Here is a 25,724-nt window from a genome sequence, read left to right on the forward strand (position 1 = left end):
AGGAATAATTGACGCTGTTAACCGGCAATATGCCTGCTACTGATGCTCTCCGTACGAATTTACAGATATATATATCCTCTCCGCAGAAGCGGTCAACAGCTACAAGGCTAACACTCCCTTCTCTGATGACAGAGCCCCCCCTTACTCCCGCCGAACGTGCCATCGTCAAGGGCTACGGCGGATGGACCCAGTTCATGATGAGCTACGGGTTGAAGCCATGGGACGAGGATGATGTTGAGGAGGGGAAGCAGATTTTGGCGGTACTTGCCTCGGCGCAGTAAGACGTGTTCCGGCTACGGCGGTGATTTCTGGTGTCTACCTTTCCCAATGTGTTTGATGGAAGCTCTCGAGATCTTGCATCAGGGAAAGTTGGGTTCGTGAACGGTTTTCTAGCTTTACAGCGCTGTATTGTTGGAGGGGTACGCCCACGTCGATTGTGGTGGGATTGCGTGGATTGCCTTAGAATCGGTAACCCAGGAATCGACTCTTTAATGTAGTCCCTTTTCTCATTCAGTCTTGAGCTTCTATGCACTTGAAAGATTAAACAACTCGTTGGGGTAGAGAGATAATCCAGTGAGGCGACAAGTCCGATGGGTTGCAGACAATGACAATGGCCTAGATAGCGGGATTGTCTCCTGTTGCTGGCAATGGTATACTTCTTTCCCGATAGTGCTTACCTATAGAACAGTTTGGTTTGACATGCCATTGCATGACAAGCTATTTAGAATCTAATGAAATATGCACTAGGAACAGAGTGTGGGAGGGCCAATTCGATATAGAAATCGATCAGCATATTCCTCCCAGGTCCCTTGCATACGAGATCCTTATGCGCAGAAATTTTCCACTGCATAGTTGATCCTCCAACCCAATCTTCACAATGCTGTATATTTTCAGGACAGGGGGCCTGATCTCCGATCAACGGGGCCTTGATTCGCCGGTACCGATATCTCGTCGCGTCGGTGTTTAGCGCATTGGGGATCTTTCTGGGAGCATTTTGTCTGATCGTGACGAGGATGTTGCTGGGGAGAGGGAAAGGCTGGTGTAAACCAAACAAAGTACCTAATCGGCTCCCCCAACTTCCCCGGTCTTGGCATGCCCCGATGTGGAAGACTGCGCAATTCCGACTGCAAACAATCTACTCTCAACATTCCATCTCACCTTCCTGATCCTTTTTCCTCTTCTCCCTTGAATCCTTTGCTTTCTCGCCTTCTTCCATTATTCCCACCCTTGCAACATCACGATCGAGTGCACTCCCTCTCAGAACCAACGATTGCAACAATCAACCGCCGGACACCCGTCGTGGGCTATCCCCATCATGCAGATCAGCCAGGTACCCACAAACATCCCCAACATCCCCGGTTCGTTGTCTAACTTCATCGCCAGCTGTACACCTACCCGATCAAATCCCTCCGCGGCGTCTCGCTTTCCGAAGCCAACCTCACCAGCACCGGATTCCAATATGACCGTCGCTTCATGCTCCTCAAGGTCAGGACGGCCGACGACGGCACAACCACCCTCAAGAACATGCACGTCCCTCACTTCCCCGAGATGTCTCTCTTCCTGACCGAGCTCGTCTTCCCAACTCCAACCATCAAATCTCGCGCCAATCCCAAGGGCATCGACGACGCCGACACAACCGGCAAAATCATTGTCACCTACAGGCCCCCCGGCGCCGACACGGCCGCGCGCACGCTCGATGTGCCCCTGCAACCGGACGTCCGCGGCCTCGAGAAACTCAAAATCACCATGCACCAGAGTCCCACGACCGCGTACAACATGGGCCCTGCTTACAATGACTGGTTCAGTGCGTGTTTCGGGTACCCTGTCGTGCTGGCGTATCTGGGACCGCACTCGCGGCGCGTGCTGGGCAGCTTCGCGCCGGGGAAGAGTCCCGCGCACCGCGCAACGTCCACGTCGCTGTTGGCGCCGGCGGTGTCGCTGCGGTCGGTCGCGGTGCTCGCGGGCGTGACCCTGGTGCTGAACGTCGTCGGCAGAATGCCATCGGAGAGTGTGGAGTCGCCCGCGGAGACGGCATGGCGCCTGCTGCCGGGGATCCTGGCGCCGATGGCGGCACTACTCGTCTCGTGTCTGATACTCCTGTTGGCGCGCGGCCGCGCAGACGAGAAAATCACCTTTGCAGATACGGCACCGTACATGCTAACGTCGACGAGGTCGCTGGACGACGTGTCGGCAAGGCTGCCTGACGGCGAGGAAATGGATATAACCAAGTTCCGGCCGAACATTGTGGTCTCTGGGGCGGAGACGGCGTGGGAGGAGGACTTTTGGGCGGAGCTGACGGTGGGCGAGGAGAATGTACGGCTGTTGCTTACGGCGAACTGTGTGCGGTGTCAGAGTATTAATGTCGACTATGCGACGGGGTCCATGGGCAAGGGGGAGTCGGGGAATGTGCTGAAGAAACTGATGAAGGATCGACGGGTCGACCGCGGGATGAAGTATAGTCCGGTCTTTGGCCGGTATGTGTTCCTGGATCGGGGATCGGAAAATGCGCGCGTCCGCGTTGGCGATGAGGTGGTTGTGTCGAGACGGGTGCAGGAGCGGATGGTCTATGGTAAGTTTCTTTCCTTCTATCCAGTTGGAGTGTTGTGTAGATGCTGACTGTCGCAGATTGGCCAGGTCTGACGACATTGAAGTGAGTGAGGCCGTACCATATAGATGCTACATGTGCTACGAGGCACACATCAGATAATAATAAGCCAACTACGTCCGTTTCTATCTCAGATCATGAACGAGCCATACCATAGACATGGCACCAAAGCGCGACTAGGAAACGATGTATCTTCACACCGTGGTGGTACTGAAAATGCATGGAAACCTGAGGCTGCCCAACAGATTCTTATAAGCTGCGGCCATACACACATAAATTTCCTCCCAGCAGTGTGTGATTAACAAATTCCACACTCGGCTTTGGCATCCGAGGAGCCCCTAAAGCTATCTGGTCACGTCGTCGCTTGTCCGTCTCGAAATCTGATCGTATCTCTTGTGCCAACTCATCATTTGTCAGGGTATGAAGCCCAGCAATGACCATGCCCTTTGCTGCATGAAGGCAGAGATCTTGAGACTCTCTGGTCCCTGCCACCGCAGTGAACCCCGCTGTATGGTTATTCGCTCCAGGCCAGCCGGGAATAGCAACATAGGCATGGATAGTGGGGGCACTCATAAGAGACGTTTCCTATTGACCATGTGTTTTAGTGAGACTAGCTCAATACGTTCTGTCTGGTCAGAGGAAGAGCATGGGGCGATACCTTGGTCGGTTGGTTCTGCAACTCCAGTTGATGTCAAGTCGCACCGCACTTCTGTACCAATTCGAGCCATTGTTTGCGCATAAGCCGATGGCAAAGGCTAAGTCTATTGGGCCGCAGATCAGCACACGGCTCCTGTCTGTCCTAGTGTCAGCCACTGGCGGGTCTGGAGAAAGAATTGATGTAACGACCTTTGAATCTCCATGGATCATTCAGCCTGCAAGGTGCACCCTTGAAACAATCCCTCACACTCTCGAAGAGCTTCTCCACCATTACCATAGTGAGGGATCGGATTTAGCAATCTATCGCTGCGAAGCCCGGGATGATGTGGGGTCGAAGCCCGCCATCAGAACTGACACAGTGGACGCGCTTGCTCGGATGAATCTGCTGCCGCAGGACACCTATGCCACTGTAGGCCAGCACCGCGGCGTCGAGAGCATTGGCGCCTTCTTACGGAGCCATCGCAGTGTTGGCTGTCTTCCCTTCCAAAAGAACTGTTTTTTTCAGGCTCGCGGATGTCGGCATGTATGCGTCGGTAAAACCAGCTGAAGGGACCAGGGTGTACCATCATGCAGCCGTCAAAGTCAGTACACACCCCGGCGTTAGTGATGGGGGCAATCGCCATCATATCATGCGTGATCTGTTTTTGACATGATGAAGCAAAGAGAATTCTCTTCTGACCGACATATTAATATCATGTAAAACCTTTTACCCACCATAAGAATCAAAGGCCAGTAATACGTAGGCAGGTCTACTTGGTTATTATTCTTTTACCCGACTCAACTGCTACAGGGTAATTTGGCTATTGTCGCACTCCCTCACACCACGTACTTATTTCAAGCCATCAACTGGCGACCTGGATATGGTGGGGAATTCTTGCAGCAAACTGCGTACCCCGTGCGACCACGGCTGGTAGATGTGTCCGGCTAGAAGAGTCAATATCGAACCTTACTTCTTTAATAGAGGCCACTGAACTATTGCCTGAGGCATTTCGGATATAGCAGTGTGGCGAACGACAGGTCAATCCATCTTGCCAACTGAACTGCGTTTGAATTTGACGAGTATTGGCGAACAATGCGTATCTACGTTTCCCTTCGGCCATCCGGGATGTTATATTTCATTACGAGCAAGAACCGTGTCCTGTAAATGTCTTAATCTGGTCCTATGAAACAGTTTGGTTGCCTTCTGGCCGTGTTTTCAATTCTGGCTCTCGCTGTCGGTGTAGCCATGCGGAGCGTGGCCAATGGCAAGAGACAATCTCCATTTCTGCGCTCTCCAAGAAATTCCTGCGGCATTTGCGGGATGAGACGTTAATGGGTCCTCTGCATTGCTCCATTATCACCCTAGGTTGGCAGACAGGGATCCACCGTCTATCCCGCAGTTCCCTTGACGTGCAGTTCCGGAAGCTGAAGCAAATCCCACAGAGAACTAGACATACGACGATGACAACGACCCAGCTGATAAGCAGACGACGTTTGCTGGTTATGGCCCCCCTCGGTCAGAACGTAAATGCCCCAGGATGGCATCTCAATGCTATCATCGATCTGGGTAGCTTCATGGGCACTATATAGAGGTGCTGATTCCTTGGGGAGCGATGGGAATCTTCATCGGATAGCAAAGCCATATATTCTCGTAAAAAATTCCCGTTCTCAGCTTGTGCTTTTTGCGTTGCCATTTCAGATATCAGTGTTGCTGCAAAAGGGACAAAAACCAATATGGATGCATATCAAGCCTTCACGTCCGAATCCAAATGCGTGTACCCCCCCGTGGACCCCAATCTCCGACAGATTCGACTTGTCACGATTGAACCAGGGAACTGGCCAGACGAAATAAAAGGCAGTCTTCATACCTTCAGCCTACGCGAGCAGCCCGCATACGAAGCGCTTTCTTACGTGTGGGGTGATCCAACGCATCGAAAGCCGATTCAGCTGAACAGCCAGATAGTCGAAGTTACCGAGAATCTTTGGACGGCATTGCGCAGACTGCGAAAACCTAGTGCGCCACGTGTGCTATGGATCGATGCCCTCTGCATCAACCAGGGCGATGCGGAAGACAAATTCAGCCAGGTAGCCCTCATGGGTGAGATATTTATGGGTTGTGCAGCGGCCGTCCTCTGGCTTGGGGAAGATCCCGAAGTGGCCGAGACAGGATCCGAATCCACCGTCGGTTGTCGCGTGTCCGAACTGTTGCATACCTTCCAGATCGAACAGCATATGTTCGAGCTACCGTGTTTCCTTGGCGGTGAACGATCAGACGTGAAAGAAGATTGCAAGCCGCATTTTGAAGACCTCCGAATGCTACTGGAGCTGCCTTGGTGGAAACGAATCTGGGTGGTCCAGGAAATGGTCCTGCCACCTCAGATCCAGTTTATGGGTATAGACGACTGGCCCAAAGAGCCACCCGCCCAGGGCTCACAGCAGGACAGCTTCTGGAGGACGATTCTAAACGACTCTATCCCAGTCGCAAAAGAGGGCGGTACTGCATATATCCAGCCTACCGACGGACACTATCGCGAGTTACACAAGTTGTGGAAAACCCTGCAGGTTTTATTACCGTTTGTGGGACCCACGGTAAAGAACGAAGTAGAGAATTTTGCGAGACCCTGGATGGTCATGGATCTTGTCTTTTCCTGGTCGTTGATTGCGTATCATGTTGTAGTGTGTTTATGGCAGCGGCGCATGTTCATCACTGAAAAGGGGTTCGTTGGCTTGGCCTCCAAGAGTGTCCGGGCAGGCGACGAAGTGCACATCCTTCTTGGCTCGCCTGTCCCATTTATCCTTCGGCCTTGTCGTGGTGCTGAGACCTACAGGACGGGTGATGCCCAGGAACGCTTGCCCACGTACACTGTCGTCGGGAACGGCTACCTTCACGGAATCATGTTTGGGGAGGCATTGGAAGGGGAATGGAAAGGACAAGGTCGAAAGCATCGCACTCTATTAGATAGTCGAAGAGGCAGACGGAGGTTTGATCGGTCTGCTCCGTATAGATGCGCTCTTTGAATAGGGACATCATATCGTGCATCACAAGGAACAGGCATGGGTATTAGAAGTCTCAGGCGCCGTGCAACGACGAAATCTCAGGAATAAACGATAAAAGGTGTAGTGTAGGTAGAGAACCTTTGGTGATATGACATTCATTAATCCAATGCCTACTACATAGGACCTGAGCTTCCGGATTAGCTCGTCCTTTTACGGAACATCATGCACTGAATCCTCGTGCTATTAACATTGTCTAATTTTCTGCAAGGAGCACAGCGACAGAGCAAATTATAAACCCTAGAATAGGCGTACTAGAGAGCGGAAGCAAGGTAGAGACCTCCAGCCCAAAGTGCTACTTAATTTACAATTGTTGGCGCGTGTCTCTTAAAATAAGTCCATTTAGTTAGTAGTTGGAGAGTTATGCAAAAAACATAATATAGACGAGTGCTGCTTCGCGAATATTAACAATCTTTACTCTTTTAGAAGCGGACTAAGTTTCTTGAATTTTAACGCAGTTTGGAGGTGCCCGCTTACGGGTGACCAGTGATTTATAAGCCTACTTAACTACGATCACTGACTGCCCTCGTTCTCTGAAGTACTCAGTAGACCCCTCATCTCTACAGTTGTGGACCTCGCATAACGACATGAGTGAATTCCCCCCTTCCAGTCTCCGTCCTTTGATTGAGGAAGTCTTTGAGCTCCTCAAGTCCCGCAATGAGACCATCTCCGTCGCGGAGACTGTACGTTCCCTCGAAGTAGTCACTGGAAGCTATGTTGACTTATGCAGGCAGCCGGTGGACTGATCTCCGCCTGTCTTCTGGTCTCTCCCGGCGCATCGGCCATCTACAAGGGCGGCGTGACGGTACTGTGCTACCCAACCTTCAGCCCTAACCATATTAATAGTCGCTAGGTCTACACGCTTGAATCCCGTCTCGCATACGCCGGTTGGACCCCCGCCCACCTGGAAGGCTACAACGGACCGACACCCACCATCGTGGCCGGGTTGGCGGATCATGTCCGACAGACACTAGGATCCACCTACACGGTGAGTGAGAGTGGGACGGCCGGGCCGACGGGGGGGACGACGAGGAATCGGACTCCGTAAGTGTTTTGCAGGACTCATCAACTCGAAGGGAGGGATAACTGGTCTGACGAGTATCTACCGACAGCGGGTATGTGGCGGTTGCGGTGTCCACCGCACATGGGACGTATACGCGGGAGGTGGAGACGGGTAGTTCGGATCGCGAGAAGAATATGGTGGCGTTTACCGGGGAGGGATTGAAGCTGGTGCGAGATGTGATACTTGGCAAGGCAGTTCTGTAGATGAATGGCATTGTGGGTGTTTTGGTATGATATGTTGTGTACCATGGGTTGCCTGGAGAGAACCATGGCTCGCAACGCTTGTCTGTACGGAGTATTCGATGCATCGTACCTGGGTTGGGCTGTCAGGACGGGATCATCTCCAGCAGCGACACTAAGACGGATGATATCATGGCCTCAGAATCTTCATTTTTCAGCTGTCTTGGTTCTCTGCTGGACACTGTGAATGGTCGGGTTTTCTTCACGAGGATCCATGTACAGCCCCAGTCTCGCACCGCCACAGATTTCCTCCAATGGGCGTATTTTATTTGAGCTGACTCAGCACCCATCCGTGGATCGCCTGAAAAGGAAACTAAGAATAGTCACGCTGTTTCATCATCATCAACACTTCGTTCTATTCCGTTCCATTTCACTTCATTTTCTGTTCTGTTCATTCCGCTTCACTCTACTCCATCTTCAACCATACTCCCTCCATTTGTCTTGGCCCTTCCTCTCTGTTCCGCCTTCTTCGTCGCATCCTCTCCTCTCCTCTCTTCCCTCCCCGTCGCCAATCCCATAGTCATCTGCCCCTCATCAGGCGCCCACATTTTCACCGTCCTCTCATCGCCTTCTCCACCCCCATCGCGGGTCGCACACCATGGACGCAGTCAATCTGCGTCGCAAGGACACCACCAAGGGTCCGCCCTTGCGCATCCTCTCGCTAGGTAAATCCGCACCAAAGCACGCCCAACACCGCAAGAAATATCGCAGAAACTAACCGGTCAGATGGCGGCGGTGTCCGCGGCTACTCCATGCTTATCATCCTCCAGGAACTCATGTACCGCGTCTATGTCGAATGCGAAGGCAAGCCCCCGCGTCGCGATCAGATTCCCAAACCCTGCGACCACTTTGACCTCATCGTCGGCACCGGCACCGGCGGTTTGATCGCCCTCATGCTGGGGCGGCTCCGCCTCGACCTCGAGACCTGCAAGGAAGTCTACGTGCGCATGACCCGTCGCGTCTTTGAAACCGACAAGACCTTCGCCGGCATCCCCTACCGCTCCACGCTCTTCAAGGCCTCCAAGCTCGAGGAGGCCATCCGCGAATGTGTGCGCGAACACACCATCTACGAGAACGAGGGCAACGACCTGCCCCGGCAGAACGGTGGTCGCTCGTCCATGTCCAGCCCCATGTACAGTCCCAACTCCTCGCTCCCGCAGCGGTCGGGCAGTCGCGCCAGTTTCAGCACGACGGGGTCGTTTTCGAATAACCCTGTCACCCAGCGGAATTCGGCCTTCATCAATGGGCTGCGGTTTGGAAACCCGGATGCGCTGTTGTATGATAACCGGGAAAACCGGACGAAAACGTATGTCCTTCTTTACTGTGGCTGTTGTTATTATACCGTACTGACTCTCATAGCGCTGTCACGGCGTTGTATAAAGGCACCACGCGCAACGGCTCGGCCGTCCTCCTTCGCTCCTACGACTCGCGCAAGGAACCCCCGCCCGAGTTCAACTGCACAATCTGGCAAGCCGGTCGGGCGACGTCCGCGACTGGCCTCGCGTTCAAGCCCATCCAGATCGGCCAACATGTATTTATCGACGAAGGGGCGGGCACCTACAACCCGGCGCCGCAGGTTCTCGATGAAGCGACGGTGAACGAATGGCCCGGGCGCGAAGTCGGCGTGTTCATCAGCGTGGGTACTGGCAAGCGACCGCCCGGAACGAATAGTCGACAGCATGAATGGTGGGAAGATTTCTTCGGCGACACTATGGGCACCTTCGCAGAGGCGCGGCGACGGCTGATCGCCAAGATTGAGGGCTGCGAGGATATCCACCGGGAGATGCTGCGCGAGCATCTGTCCAAGCGCAACGTCAGCCAGGACAACTACTACCGGCTGAACGTGGAAGTGGGCGTGGGCGAGTTTGGCATGAACGAGTGGAACCGATTGGCCGACATCAGCACCAACACGCGTCGCTATCTGACCCGCCCAGAGGTAAAGAAGCAGATTCTCGATGCCGGGGTGAAATTTGCGAAGATCGAGCGCATGCACGAACGGGCGGCCCGTATCGCGGCGGGCAGGGAGGACGACCCTGCATTGTCCGCGGTCGACGACACCTCGTCGATCATGCACAGTCCGCAGTTGACCGTGCCGCCTCCAGCGAATTTCGCCGTGGAATTGCCTGCCGAACTGCCCGGGGACTTCTACCTTACGCCGACGGCTGCGCCCAACGATGACCGACTACCCGTACATCCGACGCCACAGGATACCCTGCACCACCGGGTCCCATCATCGGGAAGAGCATCGGTCAGTGACCTGGGACGCGTCAGTCCGACAGACGTCAGCCGGCCAGGATCCCAGCAACACGGGTCCCCGCGTATCAGCGTGGAGCATGTCCACAGTGGGATCCCTCCACCGGTGCCGCCGAAGACACCTATCCCATATCCGGACGAGCCGAATGAGCTCGGGGGGATCCCCATGCCAGCGCCGTTGGTGATCTCCCATGGACCGCAAAAGGTACGACCACCGTACCCGGTGGATGAACCGCCTCCGGTGGTAAACAAACAGCGAAAGCCGAGCTATCATGTGCGATGAATGATTTTTCCTACTTTTTAATGATACGATATATGGTAGCATGAATTCCTGGCGTCATTTGGGCGGGTTGAATGTATGTACTCTAGGGTGAATAAATCGGTAATATTAGGCGAGGATGGGGAACCATGGACAGGGTGTTTCAGGATGATCCTGCATTCCTTCATTTCATGGATATATTGTCTAGCAGTAATTCTATCTCTTATTCTCTTTACTATCCGTTCTATTCTATTAATATGATGTGAGATTGCGATATTCGAGGGTGTGTGGCAGTGGTGGACCCAATCAACAACATACTTTTTCTCCCCAGCCTCATCCTTTTCCTCACCACCACTGACTGTTCCGTACGCCTCTCTTCTCCTTTTCTCCTTGCTCTCTGCAGTCCCTGGAATGCTTCTCGAACGCATTTTCCCTTTCTGCATCTTCTCTCCTGCATCTTCCACGGTCACTGCATCTGTCACGGCAAACTCAAATCTATTCCCACGCATCTCTATCTAAGCGCCGATGGATCGTCAGCTCCGATCGATTTGCCACTAATCCATCCACCCTCTTTCTCCCTCATCTACGCCCCTCTACCTCTACCTCTACCTCTCTCTCCCTCGCCCCCTCAGAGAAACAGTCAATGGACATCTATGCCCGCTCCGACTCCGCCAGTCGTCCGGCCTCCTACAAGGCCATCGGTATCGCGCTCGCCGTCGCATCCGGCCTCTTTATCGGCGTCTCCTTCGTGATCAAGAAGGTCGGCCTGCTCAAGGCCAACGTCAAGTATAATGAGGAAGCCGGCGAGGGCTACGGATACCTCAAGAATGCCTGGTGGTGGACTGGCATGACGCTCATGATCGTCGGCGAGATCTGTAACTTTGTCGCCTATGCCTTTGTCGACGCTATCCTGGTCACCCCGCTCGGTGCGCTCTCCGTCGTCATCACCACCATCCTGTCCGCGATCTTTCTAAAAGAGCGCCTTAGCTTTGTCGGCAAGGTCGGCTGTTTCACCTGCATACTCGGTTCCGTCATCATCGCCATGAACGCCCCCGAACAGTCGTCCGTTAGTGACATCCAAGACATGAAGGACTATGTCATCGCGCCGGGATTCCTTTCCTACGCGGGGGTCATTGTTGTCGGGGCCATTTTCACAGCCCTCTGGGCAGGCCCGCGCTACGGAAAGAAGAGCATGTTCGTCTACATCAGTATCTGCAGCTCCATCGGCGGGTTGAGCGTTGTGGCCACGCAAGGGTTGGGCGCGGCCATCCTCGCGCAAATCAACGGCAAGTCGCAATTCAACCAGTGGTTTCTGTACGTTCTGGCGGTGTTTGTCATTGCGACGCTCTTGACAGAAATCATCTATCTTAATGTATTTCCCCTTCCTACCATCCCCATCCTGCTCCGATGCTAATCCCCCGAAGAAAGCCCTCAACATCTTCAACGCCGCCCTCGTGACTCCAACCTACTACGTCTTGTTTACCAGCGCCACCATAATCACCTCCGCCATCCTCTTCCGGGGCTTCAAAGGCACCGGCATCCAGATCGCCACGGTCATCATGGGCTTCCTGCAGATCTGCGCCGGCGTCGTCCTCCTGCAACTCTCCAAATCGGCCAAGGACGTCCCCGACGCCGCCGTCTTCAAAGGCGACCTGGACCAGATCCGCGAAGTCGCCACGCAGGAGGAACCCGAGAGCGAGCCCAAAGCCGACTCCATCCGCGGCGCCGCCAGCCTCATCCGCCGGTTGTCCACCCCACGCCGCAACCTTGAAGCCGAAGAGGCCCGTCGCTACTACCGCGAGCGTCTGGAGGACCAGAGGCACCCGCCCAGCCCCAACGAGATCATCGAGTGGGACGGCCTGCGCCGGCGCAGGACTGTCATCGGCCAGGGGCCGACCATGCACGCTGCTCGCGCGCCGTCCGTCAGGACCCCGCTGCCCCCGCTAGGCATGTCACGGTTCCCGGAAGAGAACCCCGACGATCACGCAGACGACCGACCCGGCACCAAACATAGCGGCCACTCGATCCTGTCGGATCTGCGCTCGCGCCTGTCCAGCGCCCAGTGGCAGCCGATCCAGGAAGAGGACGGCCTGCGGCCCATGCCACTGCAGCCGAGTCGCATCGACACGAGCTACCACGGTAGCGACCCAACGGCTCCGCCGTTGCCATCGCCGTCGCCGTCACAGCGCGCCAAACGCCAGTTCTCCTTCAACGTCTTCAAACCCCACCACAGCCACCACAGATCCGCGGACCGGCCGCGCTCCAAGCGCCACTCCAACTCGGAAGAAGAGCGCCTGGGGCTGGTGCGGGCGTCCGTGGAGGACAATCTGGATGAGAAGCTGGAGCGGACGTACTCGAGCGATAGTGCAGAGGAGACAGGTCACAGTCTCGGTCTGCCGTCGGGGCTGCGCGAGGAAGCCCGTGATCCGCCCCCGGCGTACCCAATGCCTGGCCTCCCGCCGACGTCATCGTCGCGAGTGCATCGCAACCCGCTGCCTCCGCTGCCGGATGAGCCACCGTACGATCCGCGGGTAGACGGGGTCCGGGAACGGAGTGAGTCGGACGTCAGCGCGGGTACGCTGTCGTCTGCCAGAGGGGTTGGTCAAGGAGGATGGCGACGACCGGGTGGGTCCTTCACCTAACGATATATGATATGATAATGATAATGTATATACGTGGACATACGTGATTGTATCTTACTTGATTATGACTTGATTTGACATGACTTGGATTTGATATTCTTACATTCAGATAGATTCTACAAAGAAATGGGTATCACATAAACACATTCACCAGACCATACCATTACTGCCGTGAAAACGAAAGAGCCTTCTGTCCCTGCGCCGCAACATGCATCGCAAACCTCGACTCGGCCAGCCGTTTCTCCGCCTTGACACTCTCCACCACCCTATCTGCGTTAGCCGACCCTCCACCTCTAGCAGGACAAGACAGGGGAGCATACCAATCAACAAACACCACCTTGACAGCGCGACTCCCCGCGCGCGCAATCTCCCGTTGTAACTTCCCCGCCGCTAAACCGCCACCGCAGCCCTTTCCCGCGCCGGCATTGGGTTTCCCGACGAGCACATGCGTGACGCGGCGGGTCAGCGCAAGGGAGATGGCCGCGCCGTGCGTGACGAGGAGGTGTTTGAGCTTGTGGTCGGAGAGGAGGGGGTGGCTGGGGGCGTTGATGTAGACGGTTGTTCCTTGGAAGATTTGCTTGGCCTGCGCCTCGGTGACTAGGTCTGGTCGTTTGGAAGGATTCAGTGATGGTGACTGCGACTGTGGTTGTGGTCTGGGCTCTGGCGTGGGCTTGGACTCTGTCTGCGGTAGAGTGCTCTCCCCCTTGTTCACCTTGAACATCGACCGGATGTCCCTCTGTCCGGATTCCCGGGGCTGGTCTTCGTGTGTCCAGACCCATTCGCCCAGTTCTCTGCTGCTGGCCTTGGCGCGAGGCTGGAATTGGTCTGCAAGACGCTGCTCTCGCACAAGCTGCCAGTGCGGGTTGTTCGTGCCTGGGGAGCGGGCGTGCTGGTGGCCTGACGAGGCGGAGTTCCACGGGTCAAAGATGAGGTGGTTCTTGAATGTTGGTCTGGACATGCTGCTTCGATTGAGGCCGAACAGGAGAGAGAAGCAGAAGAAGACGAGCGAGAAAGGCATGAGGTTGGCAATGCAGAGAACCATGGTTCGCCTGTTGATATTTTGCCTATTCGGGTTAGATTGCATCACCAGCATTCATTACTTCTGGACTCACATTACTTCTTCATCTACTTCATCTACTTCTATGTATCATTCCCAAACACCCTCCTGCCACTTATTTTCTCCTCTTGGTCCCCTTCCGCAACTCGCCCACTTCCTCCTCTTCCCACCCCTTCGGCCGCCGCGTCGCCTCGCCCACACAATTACGAATTAGGCCCTCCTCCAGCAATCGCACCACATCGTCGCCGACCTCACCAATACGCTCCTGGACATACACCCTTGGCTGGTCCGGCTGCCGCGAAAACGTCATCACAACCCGCAGCTTGCCCCCCCCCCAGTGCCGCCTGTGTCTCCGCAATCTCGTCGCGGTAGATGTAGTCGTCGTCCGCGCGCCGACACCCAAACATTACCATCATCTCGCCGATCTCGAGGTAGTACCGACACAGCGCGGCCGGGGTGCTCGGCGACGGGGACGGGCGAGGCAGCTTTGTCGGCCAGGCCGAGCGTGCGCATCAGCAGGTGCACCTCGTCGTCTGGGTTGCTGGGCCACGCGGTGAGGTGGTCGCCCGTCTTGTAGGTGAATTCGGGCTACGCGGCGAGGTCGAGGTCGAGGTGGAGGCCGGCGGAGGGGCTGAAGAGCTCGCGGGTGCTGATGACGCGCAGCGGTCGCACGGCGGAGCATTGCGCGCGCGGGAGGAGGTGCGGGTCAGGCTCGCCGTAGTGCAGGTCGATCGGCCCCAGCGATTCGTCTTCCGTCAGCGTGGGAATGTACTGCAGGTCGGTTTCGGTGATGCCCAGGTTCCGCCGGAAGGCCGCGAAGAGGTCGTCGCGCCAGGCGATGTCGCGGGCGAGGCTTTTTGCGAAGCCTTCCGCCGTGCCGGACTGCGAGCCCCAGACGACGACCTGTTTGTCGGATTCAGTGAGTTTCTGCGCGATGTTGCGCGTTTCTTTGGCGGCGTGGAGGGCACCCGCCGTCCTCCAGCTGGGGACGCTCAAAGGTAAGGTAGTAGGTAGTAGAGGTCTGGCTGGTCCCAGAGGATGCCCCGCAAGAGATAGGTGGCGCCAGCTAGGGAGAGGATGGTGGGAGCGACATAGTCGGCGATGTCGGTGGGTGTGAGGAGTTTGAAGAGGTCGTCGATGACCTGGGGGGTGGTTGAAGCATGTTGTCTGGGATTTGGGGTCATGGCTGAGGTTCATGCGATGGTTTCATTGCATTTATAGCTGATGGCGGGAACTGAATTCCTGATAGCATCGGGAATAGTCCCCTTTCTCTGGATGAATACAGCCTGGAGTAAAGGACGGTATACCTGATAATCGTAGAGATGTATAGGATAGTATAGATGGATGGTGAAGTTAGGGTTGCTGCAGTCACGGGGGAATATTTCCCTTTTCGGACACTCTGCGTCGCGGGGAACCTTGCAGGCCGAGCATCTCGTACCCCGTACAGCTGTCCGACGTCGTCTCTTGGCCATATCACGTCTCGTGCACCCTATTCAGAAGTCAACAGCGAGGCCCTAGCTCTGCACGGGGTTAACTCCAATGAAAACATCCCGATCACCTGTCAGCAATAACAACTCTTGCAGACAACGACCGGAGGCATCCGTCGAGACAGCGCGCAGCATCATCACGGTCTTCCCCGACATAACACGCACAACTCCTCGCAAAGCAACCAGCCCTCGCACAGGCCACGAGCTATTAGGTAATGGGCACCGATCCCCATGATGCATCACAGTACCCCGGATTGCCTACCCCAGACTCTTTCATGCCCAGGGTTGCAGACGGAGTGGACCGGTGCTCCAACACGCTGGTCGGGTGTGATCTTCCCCATGGAAAGGCAATTGAGCAGCTAGGCGTGCTAGACGGCGACCTGGGCTGTCAGCTAGAGACTTGGCATGGGCACTAGTCCTCCAAGACTCTGGAGAAGATGCAGGCCCCCTGTTGAATACGATGGCATAATAAGAATTCTAATAGCGATCCCCGCTCTGATAAAGCCATACAGCCTCGCCTCTTCGCCGCCAATCCTATTAATAAGAGAATCACAGGGCCGGGGATGGATTTGCCGATATCGCCAAGATAATTTTATCTTCCCGAGGCATGACCAACGTCGCTCGGTTCCGAAAGTGCCTTTTGTGGAGAAATCCGATTCTTCCCTCCGGCTGTCGGGCTGGGCGGCGCGCGCGGCTTAGCATAGGGACATCGCGACAACACCTCGTCTCCCGTTTGAGCATCAATTCGTCGGTGCGAAGAAAAAATACTGCCCTCTGCCCAGCCCTGGCAGACACGCCCAGCATGCAGGGCACAGCTTCAACACGAGCAATCCTTCCTGCCAACTGCCACCGTCTGGGGGAGTGGATTCTTTGGACCGTGGATCGACAGCACCGTGGTGCGGTGGATCAACGGCAAGCGGCGATGGCCGAATAGAGCATTTCTGTATATTACTCGACGGTCCTGGGTCGCCCCCAAGTCGGCAATTATGCGGGGACAGTAGGTTCGCAGGCGATACCAGTTGTGATCTTGTCCTTCTTCTTGCTGCATTGCATGATCCTCTGTTTCTTCACATCTGAACCGTCGTCATGGGCCTGAATCCGTACCTGGGCCTGCGTGGCAATGCCCTCCTCCGTGCGGCCGTCATGTTGGTCGTCTGTCCGACCTTTGTCTGCTATGGCTACAACATGAGTGTGGCCGGCGGTCTGTTGACCCTCGAGACCTTTAACCTGCAATTTCCCCAGATGGACACCATCAACACGACTGGGGCACAGAACCACTACAACTCTCAGATTCAGGGTGAGTCATCTCAAAATCTGCAATACTGCAATATGCTAAACTTCTCAGGCACTGTGATCGCTCTCTACACCGTCGGCGGTATCTTTGGGGCCCTCTCGTGCGTCTACCTCGGCGATGCCTGGGGCCGCCGCAAAGTCATCTTCATCACCAATGCCATCACCGCGGTCGGGGCCATCCTCATGGCGTCGTCGTTCCACTTTGCGCAGTTCATCGTCGCGAGACTGGTTCTCGGGCTGGGCATCGGCGGGTACGTGGCCACGGTGCCGGTGTGGCAGTCGGAGATCTCGCCCGCACACAAGCGCGGCTCCAACGTGGTCACGGACGGCATCTTCGTGGGCATCGGCGTGACGGGGGCGCTGTGGATCGACCTGGGCTTCTACTTCATCAAGGGCAACTCGGTGTCGTGGCGGTTCCCGCTGGCGTTCCAGCTGGTGCTCACGCTGACGGCCATGGTCTTCATCACGACGCTGCCCGAGTCGCCGCGCTGGCTCGTCAAGATGGGCCGCGTCGACGAGGCGCGCGGCGTGCTCGCTGCGCTGCAGGACGAGGACGAGCACTCGGACTCGGTGATGACCGCCATCCAGGATATCGAGACCTCGCTCGCCAAGGCCGGCTCCGGCACCTGGCGCGACATGTTCACCATGGGCGAGGCCCGCCTCTTCCACCGCGCCTACCTCGCCGCCACCGGCCAGATGTTCCAGCAGATGTGCGGCGTCAACCTCATCACCTACTACGCCACCACCATCTTCCAACAGTACCTGGGGCTGGACCCGGTGAAGTCGCGCATCCTCGCCGCCGCCATGGGCCTGACGCAGCCGTTTGGCGGCTTCCTCGCGTTTTTTACGATTGACCGCCTCGGCCGCCGCCCGCTGCTGCTCTGGAGCGCCGGCGTCATGGCCATCTCCATGGCCATCCTCGCCGGCACCACCTCGACCCAGAACAACACCGGCGCGCTCGTCGTCGCCGTCATCTTCCTCTACATCTTCCAGTTCACCTTCACCGTCGGCTACTCGGGCCTCACCTTCCTGTACGCCGCCGAGATCGCCCCGCTGCAGGTGCGCGCCGCCGTCAACGCCGTCTCCACCGCCACCGTCTGGGCCTTCAACTTCCTCCTCGCCCAGGTCACCCCCGTCGGCTTCGCCACCATCAACAACCGCTACTACATCATCTTCGCCGTCATCAACGCCGCCATGATCCCCGCCGTCTTCTTCTTCTTCCCCGAGACCAAGGGCCGCTCGCTCGAGGAGATCGACGAGATCTTCGCCCAGTCCAAGTCCATCTTCGACCCACCCAAGGTCGCCCGCCGCATGGCCAAGATGCAGGTAGGTCAGGTGTTCCTCGAGGCCCGCGATACCTCCTCGAGCGATGAGTCGACCGGCGACAAAGCTGTGAAGGCGTAGCTGACGGCAGAAGGGTTAATGCGTCGTCTCTATGCTTCATTCGGTTTGGGTCGTGGGTTATCAGGGTTAGGATATGGAAGGATATGAATGGAATATGGCGCATGCTATGCTATGTATATACCAGTCGTGCAGCCAATACGATCATTACTCTACGCATCCGTACGCAGCCTCCTTTACACCTTCACAGGCATCTGGCTCAGAATCAAATGCATCGTCTCGGACCGCGACGTCTCCCACGACGGAGGGCGGGTGGGAGTTGGGATACTTCCGCAGGCCTTGGGGATTCCGCACGTAGAGGATGTATGGCCCGATGATGAAGTAGACGAGGGTGAAACCTCCCAGAAGGTAGGCGCACGGGGCGACAGAGGGGAACCACATGTCGTAGGCTGTGTTGAGCTAGGTCACGACCGTCATCTCATGAAAACGCGACATTCTTATACCTCGAGCCCTCAATGGCTCGCATAGGTCGAGCGGACCAGATCTCCCAGCGGGGAATATCTCCATTGCTCGGGTTTTGAATGCAGGAAAATAGCTTCAGCTGTACATCTGAAACCTGATGATGGCCGACATTCTGTGCATTGCCTATCGACGTCAGTGCAGCCGAACACCTTCTAGACCGGAATACTTCTACAGAAAATGTATGCAAGAAATCCCATTTTATGCCTAAAACCATCGAACCCAATGCATGAATGGAGAAGCCACAACAATATAGTCTCGTCAAGGAAATTCGTCACATCATGGTCGTCAAGTATAGCCTCGCAGAAATCACAAAATCAAGAAAGCAGAGACCATCATACCAAGAACGCGACAGCCCGTCCAGATCACCATCCATCCGAACATTACCTAGTAGTAAACATATGAACCCCACCGGTAGCAATGGGCAAACGAAAGAATGAAACATGCCGGGGCATGCACAATGTCAGGCAGAGAACTAAGTCTATCAAAGTCGTAATCCCATAATGCACGCCAACGTCCGTCAAACAATACGGTCATTAATTTCTTTTTTTGAGGGGAGTCGTTTTTGTCATGAAATCTGGCGATCAATGCCGACGGGGCATCGCCCCACCGGCCTTCATCGGCTGCAGGCCCAGTGGCACGCCGCCCACCGGTCCTCCAACAGGCGTCTCGGTCAGGGTGCGACGGCGCTTGTGTTCGTATTCGGTGCCGCGGCTGTCCGGCCGCACAATGCGATCCACATCGTCGTCTTCACGCATGCGCTTGCCCGAGCCCAGCGATCCGTTCATGCCTGAGTACCCGGTCGGGGCGACCGAGTAGTTGTCGGCGGGGCCCCCGTTGGACGTGCCGCGGGTGTCGCTAACAATGTTGTAGAGACTGCTGGCAGCTGTAGGGCGCGGCGGCGTGTTGTACCCAGAGGTCCACTGCGGGGGAGGCCCGGTGCTAGTGCGCGGGGTCATGCGGCCAGAACCGTTCTGCTGGGACGGCGAGCCCGTCATTTCCGGGGTCAGCTGCGAGTGATCGCCGGTAAGACTGCCGACGGACGGGTTCGTCGTGTACGTGTACGAGCCCTGGTTGGTTCCGTAGCGGGAGCTGTCGTGTTGCACATACTCGGACTCATGCTCGGACACCGGCTCGCCGGGTCCGCCACTCACATGGCCGTTGCTCTGGGCATACCGATCGGTCTTGTCGGATTCGGGCTCGTGCTGACCGGGAGTGCGGGCCGAGGGTGGTCCCATGTCGCTCTTGATGTACGTGTTGGGCATGGTCTGGCCGTACGAGGCCATGTTGGGTTGCGTCAGCGGCTGTTGCGACGCGTATTGACTGTGAGACGCCGGCGCCGCCGAATAGTACTGTTTCGACATGTCATAACCGGACTGGCTCTGGTACGACGACATGCCTTGCAGGTTACTGCCCGGAGGCGTGGTCGCAGGTGTGGTCGGCATGGACCGCGCATTGCTCAGGCTGGTGTCGATCGACAACGGTTGCGTGTTCGGGACGCCTGAGTTCATGCCTTGGCTGTTCCACTCGTAAGAGCTGCCCTGGTTGGTGATCCCCATGAGACTCGAGGCGCTGGCCGGCGGGGTCGGGAACGTGTGCGCCCGATCAAGGCCAGGGCGACTGCCCGGTTGACCCATGTGCGAAGGGACCGGCGTCTGCAGCGCGTGATGGTGCAGCGACGGCGGCTGGGGGGCTTCGGACGGGCGAGCCGTCGGGCCCTCGAATCGACGCTGCTGGGATTCTTGCACTACGAGATTCGTGCGAGTCTGGTTGGTGGGATGGTAGAGAAGGCCTCCAATGTTCCGGACAAACAAGGGGTACAACAGATCGGTGATCTTCTCCTTGTTTGCAAACTCCAACGCACGCTCAAATGGGATCCTACACTCGTTAGCGGGGTTGATTCAATTCGATCAGGAAACATACCACACGCCCTTCAAATGCATGGGGCCGATTTTCACCACATGGCGAATCTTCTCACTCTTCAGAATGCCATCCCGGCGACCTCTAGTCATTCCCGCCACGTTGAGTAGCTTCGTACCGTTGATCATGGAATTGTCTGCGCTGGTCAGTTTGCCAATCACCTCGTCGGGGTATATCCGGCGTACCTTCTCTCCGGGCAACGCACACGCCCTTGGCTTCCACCTGATAACAAAGACTCCCTTCATCCTCCCAGAGAGTGGCCGTGACACGGGGCTTCGCTCCCGGGGGAGCCACCTGACCGGTCGCGTCATAGACGTAGCCCTGCAGCGGCGTTCCGGTGTTGTTGCCGTATCCCGGCGGCGGCACGCCATGGCTAGTGACTGCAAGTGGTTAGATGGGATTCTCACGGGCTGGAGGGCCAACTTACCCGGCAATGGCAGTAACTGAGTGGGAACATGGCTACCCATGGACGATGGCGGCTGGGACGAGGTGACACTGTTGGGGTAGGCGTACTGCGAGTAGGAGCTCGCGGGGCCATAGGTAGACGCCGGTTGGAGAACGGGTGGCTGGTGATATCCCGTGTAGTGGGTCATGGCGCCAGCGGGCGCGGCCTGCGAGGCATAGGGCTGGGCGGACGACAAATGGGACGAATGCACATCCATGTAGGGCTGAGTGGAATTCATGCCGCCGAGAGGAGTCGGATTGGGATAGTAGCTCTCGGACACGGGCTGCGACGCGAGGGAATACTCTTGCGGCGCGGACTGGGCTCCGAGGTCCGCCGAGGGCGGCGGGGTGCGCAGGTCGGTGGACAGCGGCGCAGGGCCGGACAGGCTGGTGCGCGTACTGGCGTTGTTGGAGCCAGGCGCCGACGCGTCTTCGTAGGTTGTCCGGTAGGACTGGCCCGACAGCGGCGGCTGCGAAGCCGTGGGGAGCGAGAGAGCCGGGAGTTTGTCGCCAGACAACAGGGGTCGTTCGGCGGCGTGAGGGTTATACCAGGGAATATCGACAGGACCTCGGGTGTGGACCTGCGAAATCGACGGCAGCTCCAGCTTTTCGGTTGGCGGGGGTACGGGGTTCGAAAGGCGGACGGAGAAAGTCGATGGCGGACGTTGAACTCGAGCGGTTCAACGTACCTTGGAGATGGTAGTATGGGTCGTGGGACAGTTCGACATGCAAATATAAACGCAAAGAATCACGGCTTTTGGCGCGACAAAGGAAATCAGAAGATGCAGACAATCGTTAGGCAAAAAGGCAATCGTGGTAGGCTCGTGTCAGGTCGTCAAAAGACAGCAAATCTACATCCAGGAACAAGAAAACCAGCGCTTGCGAATGGTCCGGGAAGTCGCTCAAACCAAATCAGAAGCACGGAATCATGGGTCTCGTATCAAGTCGTAAGAGGGGGGTGGGAAGGGCCGACGTGATAGTCCAGCATCAAACGTCGCGGAGCAGCCCAGGTACCAGTCGTCGTCAATCGTTGGGGAAAGAGATTCGCAGACTAGAGATTGGGCGAGCGTAAGCGGTCGTTCCAGTCGTTACCGTGAGGTCATTAGGACAAGCAAAAAAGAAACAGCGTGAGAAGACAGGTAGCGAGGTAGCGAAATGAGTGAGGAACGGAAGAAGGCCGAGGGACGGATGGGATGGGGGGGGGAAGTATGTATAGGAAGTGTCAAACGGAAGGGATGGCGAGGCAGGGTCGATCAGTGGGCGATCCCATCCGTGATGATATGAGCGAGCTGCAGCGAAAAATCGAATTCGCGAAAAAGGTTCGAGCGACGCGTCGATCCCGGATGACAGAGCGAGCCACCCACCGACAGCCAGACGGCGCGCGAGAGGCTGGGGGGGCGCACAGCAAACGCAGGCGGGCGGATGACTGACCGATCCACACTGATCGGGCTGGGTTGAGACACGGAGGGAGCTGTAGGAGCGGTGGGAATATGGGGGGGAGTGAGGCGGGGAAAGGAGGAGAGGAGAGGAGGGTATACCGGATGTTCTGATTTAGGAAGAGGAGGAACCAGAGGAACGGAGGCGGAGGGAATCCATGGATGGGGGGAGGGTGGGAAGAGAGAACTGAGACGAGATGAGAGGGGGGAGGGAGAGAGAGAGAGAGAGAGAGAGAGAGAGAGAAGGTCGGGAGGGGAAGATAACCGTAGGAGGCTGGGAGCGTTACCCACTCAGCCCTCTCTGGGTTCTAGAAGTTGGAAGTGGTCTCAACGTCGAGGTTGGGACGCAAGGAAGAGACGAGAAAAAAAATCATGACAATAATATGACAATCATGATAATAATAATAGAAGAAATGACCTACCGGCACGTGTACGGAAAACAGCAGTTCTTGAGAGGCGGCTGCACCAGACGGTCAGAGAGCTGCAAGGCGCGCGGGTGGGTGGCAGATGTCTCTGATCGGGACGGGAATGGTCGATCTGGACGGACTGGAGGAGACCAGGAGGAGAGATGAGAGGAGAAGACGAGAGAAGATGAAGGATGAGAAAGGAGAGAGAAGAGAAAAAAAGAGACGACGACGAAAGATGGAGGACAGGAGGAAAAGAGAAGATGGAGATAGATATGAAGATGCGGTGGTGGATCACTGGACCGCCGTCAACAGCGTCCAAAAGGGAAATGGCAGCATCAAATCATCCAGAGTCGTCGGAATCCTGGAGAAGAGGGGAAGGATTTTCGCATCAGATCAAATTAGAGGGAGTTCCATCGGATGGATCCTAGAGAGGAATAATCACAGACTAGTAAAAATAATCAGGAAAATAAAAGAGAAAATAAAATAGAAATATGAGAATATTATAAAAATAAAATAAAATAAGATAAATAATTATTATTATTATAATATTTCTGATTATGATTATTATAAAAAGAAAAGTGGAGCTCCTGGACGAGTGAACAGGGTCCAGACAAGCAGACGCCACGAAGCAAGGAAACTCTTCACTAGAACAGCAGCAGACAGACGGACTACCAGCAGAAATCATCCTAATTACCGAGTCAGTGGCTTCACAGAAAGGATCAGATCCATCATCATCATCATCAAATAACCCTATTCCTCGATAGTGGCCAATATTCATGGAAAATAATCCTTTTCGGATTCTACTCTATTTACTTCTTCATACTTGTAGATATCTAACCTAGGTACTATGCTTACTCTGCTCTGTAATAACCTCGACGGGTCCCACCTGAACCACAGACCGCCGCCGCTTTTCCACGGACCCGAGCGGATTCATCCGAACTACTCCGTATTCATTCGATCCTATCCTATCCTATCCTATTCTACAGATTCCTATCATGCCATCACTCTCATCAAACTCAATTCACTGATGTATCCGCACGAGCCATGATCGCTGCAACCGAGACGTGGATGTAGGTACCTCGCGTCCATGCAGTTAGGGAGCTCGTGGATGAACATAACATGAACAGTGGACGGAGTACAATATCTACTCCGTACAGAGTGGATAACGGACAGAAACTAGTCATCTAGCGACCAATGCATCCGACAATCATCCTCAACAGTCCACCGGCGACGGCGGCAATCTTGCAGCCGTCGAACGGCGGTCACTTGGCAGGGGGGTTTCATCTGGCGCCCTTCTCGCTTTCTCTCTCCTCAGCCCAGTGGAGTCATAGTCTGACTGTCATGGCTTTCTCATTCTCCTACCTAAGTGAAGACCCAGCCAACTCAACGACAAGTCAGCATCTCCCGAATCCGACCTGACTGGTCATATGGATCCCCTTCCACGCTATTGATTGGACCTATCCGGATGGATCCTCTCATCGAATCGATGCAACTTCTGGAATCCATTCAAGCAAGTCATTTCGCCTCCAGCAAAGGCACCAATGCAAGCAAGCGAGGCGGGCCCCCATGTCACACAGCCAGCAGAATCCACCCTGGATGCGCCCAAGTGGCAGGGATCCATGCGGCCAACAGGGAGGAACCAGTGGTCCAGAAGGAACCACGAAAGTCCCCGTGGCGTGTGGGCAGCAGTCGATCGCTTCGGCCAGACTGGTCTGGTTCTACTTCTGGTCTACAGGGTATTGACTGAGTACTGAGTACTCTAGTACTTCCTACAGTGCTCTCGATAGTAAACAGACAAACATACGGAGATACTCTGCCTCTTCATCTTCATTTCATCACCAGTAAACAACCTAATCATTTAATCATCATTTAATCAGTACAATTCATGAATTCAACTCTCCACCTGGCCAACCCCTCCTTGATCGACCCAGCCCAAATCGCAATCGTCGGAGCTCGTCGATACATCAGTCCAAGCCGAGTCGGTCAAGAGCCTGTCGTCCACCAACCCCGGGCCCAGCTCGTACGGAGAAAGTCTCCTCTGTGCCCGTTCCAGGGTGAATTCTCCGCCACCATCACCCTAGTCATTGGCGGAAGACGGAGAGGGGGAAGAGACAAGGGGGAGGGCGTTTCACAAGCAAACTCATTGGGAAAATCATGATGTGATGGATCAGAGTTCATTGCCTGTTTGGGCAGCGCCTAATTAGCCCCTTTCCTTGCTGAGGAATCGCCTACGTGAGTGAGCAGGTGGCAGTGTCCTGTCAGCCAAATTTTATGCCATGCTCTGCGACTCTGAATGAGGTTATTCTGGTGGATTGTGATCACATTCCTGAGAGAGACTGACCCCCAGCCCGATCGACGAATGCTCAGGTTGACTGACCACTCCGGAGGACGGACTAGGAAGGACATCCCATCCCATCCCACTGTCTTTGGGGGGATTAATATTAGTGGATTACCTAGGACAGGTAGTGGATGGAGCCGGCTAGTCCGATCCACCGGTTATTTGATTTCTTCCATAATAATTATAATACAGCTAATATTATTACTATAGAATTACAATAATTCCTATGACAATTATTCTTTTCCATATTTCTTTTCCACGACTATCATGATTTTGCTGCGTCGGATGATGGTTCGATCTTGATACGTGTATCGCGCAAGGGTGAAGGGACCGGTCACTCTGTGCACCAACAGGCCTCACCGCTTCTTTCCACCACGAATAGTCAGTCACCAGGAATCTTCTTCCTGTCCATGGCTCTCTCTCCCCTCCTTCAACCACCACCACCACCCCCTTGCGTGCCGTGGAGGCCGCTAGTCGGGCGTCTCCCCACCGCAACTGGAACTAACTTTGCGAGGGATTTCTGGACAAAGCACTTGTCTCCTGAGTTGGACGGTGGGTTCGGTCCGTTTCACCCAGTCATCCAGTCATCCCATTTCTGTCCGAGAGACAGACGCCCATGAATGTTGGACACGAGTCTCTGGAATGGAAGGCAGAAGGAGCTCGGAAGAAGCATCGTCTATCGTCACTTGGTACCGTACTACATTCCTACCGTACTATGTACTACAGCATAC

The 25,724-nt window shown here is 55.5% G+C and overlaps 10 protein-coding genes across 10 annotated transcripts; 8 read left to right on the forward strand and 2 right to left on the reverse strand.

Moving 5' to 3' along the window:
- Positions 1-1,315: 1,315 nt before the first annotated feature.
- ATEG_09626 (MOSC domain protein) lies at positions 1,316-2,654 on the forward strand (the record flags this gene model as incomplete). Its single annotated transcript, XM_001218247.1, has 3 exons — positions 1,316-1,330; positions 1,384-2,569; positions 2,626-2,654. 3 exons carry the CDS (start codon positions 1,316-1,318, stop codon positions 2,652-2,654), a joined length of 1,230 nt encoding a protein of 409 aa, XP_001218248.1.
- A 597-nt stretch (positions 2,655-3,251) lies between these two features.
- ATEG_09627 (uncharacterized protein) lies at positions 3,252-3,809 on the forward strand (the record flags this gene model as incomplete). The annotated part of the gene is made up of 1 exon (XM_001218248.1): positions 3,252-3,809. The coding sequence occupies one exon, from the start codon at positions 3,252-3,254 to the stop codon at positions 3,807-3,809; it is 558 nt and encodes a 185-aa protein (XP_001218249.1).
- A 1,166-nt stretch (positions 3,810-4,975) lies between these two features.
- Positions 4,976-6,259, forward strand: ATEG_09628 (HET domain-containing protein; the record flags this gene model as incomplete). Its single annotated transcript, XM_001218249.1, has 1 exon — positions 4,976-6,259. One exon carries the CDS (start codon positions 4,976-4,978, stop codon positions 6,257-6,259), a length of 1,284 nt encoding a protein of 427 aa, XP_001218250.1.
- A 623-nt stretch (positions 6,260-6,882) lies between these two features.
- On the forward strand, positions 6,883-7,561 carry ATEG_09629 (uncharacterized protein; the record flags this gene model as incomplete). Its single annotated transcript, XM_001218250.1, has 3 exons — positions 6,883-6,978; positions 7,149-7,339; positions 7,408-7,561. 3 exons carry the CDS (start codon positions 6,883-6,885, stop codon positions 7,559-7,561), a joined length of 441 nt encoding a protein of 146 aa, XP_001218251.1.
- A 634-nt stretch (positions 7,562-8,195) lies between these two features.
- Positions 8,196-10,133, forward strand: ATEG_09630 (putative Patatin-like serine hydrolase; the record flags this gene model as incomplete). Its single annotated transcript, XM_001218251.1, has 3 exons — positions 8,196-8,262; positions 8,324-8,903; positions 8,957-10,133. 3 exons carry the CDS (start codon positions 8,196-8,198, stop codon positions 10,131-10,133), a joined length of 1,824 nt encoding a protein of 607 aa, XP_001218252.1.
- A 619-nt stretch (positions 10,134-10,752) lies between these two features.
- ATEG_09631 (DUF803 domain membrane protein) lies at positions 10,753-12,751 on the forward strand (the record flags this gene model as incomplete). Its single annotated transcript, XM_001218252.1, has 2 exons — positions 10,753-11,481; positions 11,534-12,751. 2 exons carry the CDS (start codon positions 10,753-10,755, stop codon positions 12,749-12,751), a joined length of 1,947 nt encoding a protein of 648 aa, XP_001218253.1.
- A 1,645-nt stretch (positions 12,752-14,396) lies between these two features.
- ATEG_09632 (uncharacterized protein) lies at positions 14,397-14,970 on the reverse strand (the record flags this gene model as incomplete). Its single annotated transcript, XM_001218253.1, has 2 exons — positions 14,397-14,790; positions 14,951-14,970. The coding sequence occupies 2 exons, from the start codon at positions 14,968-14,970 to the stop codon at positions 14,397-14,399; spliced, it is 414 nt and encodes a 137-aa protein (XP_001218254.1).
- A 1,411-nt stretch (positions 14,971-16,381) lies between these two features.
- ATEG_09633 (putative MFS sugar transporter) lies at positions 16,382-17,992 on the forward strand (the record flags this gene model as incomplete). Its single annotated transcript, XM_001218254.1, has 2 exons — positions 16,382-16,592; positions 16,641-17,992. 2 exons carry the CDS (start codon positions 16,382-16,384, stop codon positions 17,990-17,992), a joined length of 1,563 nt encoding a protein of 520 aa, XP_001218255.1.
- Positions 17,993-19,032: 1,040 nt separating this feature from the next.
- On the reverse strand, positions 19,033-21,030 carry ATEG_09634 (KilA-N domain-containing protein; the record flags this gene model as incomplete). Its single annotated transcript, XM_001218255.1, has 4 exons — positions 19,033-20,326; positions 20,372-20,504; positions 20,554-20,748; positions 20,796-21,030. The coding sequence occupies 4 exons, from the start codon at positions 21,028-21,030 to the stop codon at positions 19,033-19,035; spliced, it is 1,857 nt and encodes a 618-aa protein (XP_001218256.1).
- A 1,725-nt stretch (positions 21,031-22,755) lies between these two features.
- Positions 22,756-23,142, forward strand: ATEG_09635 (uncharacterized protein; the record flags this gene model as incomplete). Its single annotated transcript, XM_001218256.1, has 1 exon — positions 22,756-23,142. The coding sequence occupies one exon, from the start codon at positions 22,756-22,758 to the stop codon at positions 23,140-23,142; it is 387 nt and encodes a 128-aa protein (XP_001218257.1).
- Positions 23,143-25,724: the final 2,582 nt, after the last annotated feature.

The sequence above is a fragment of the Aspergillus terreus genome, genomic scaffold (genome assembly GCF_000149615.1).
Source record: "Aspergillus terreus NIH2624 scaffold_15 genomic scaffold, whole genome shotgun sequence".
Classification (NCBI taxonomy): Eukaryota; Fungi; Ascomycota; class Eurotiomycetes; order Eurotiales; family Aspergillaceae; genus Aspergillus; species Aspergillus terreus.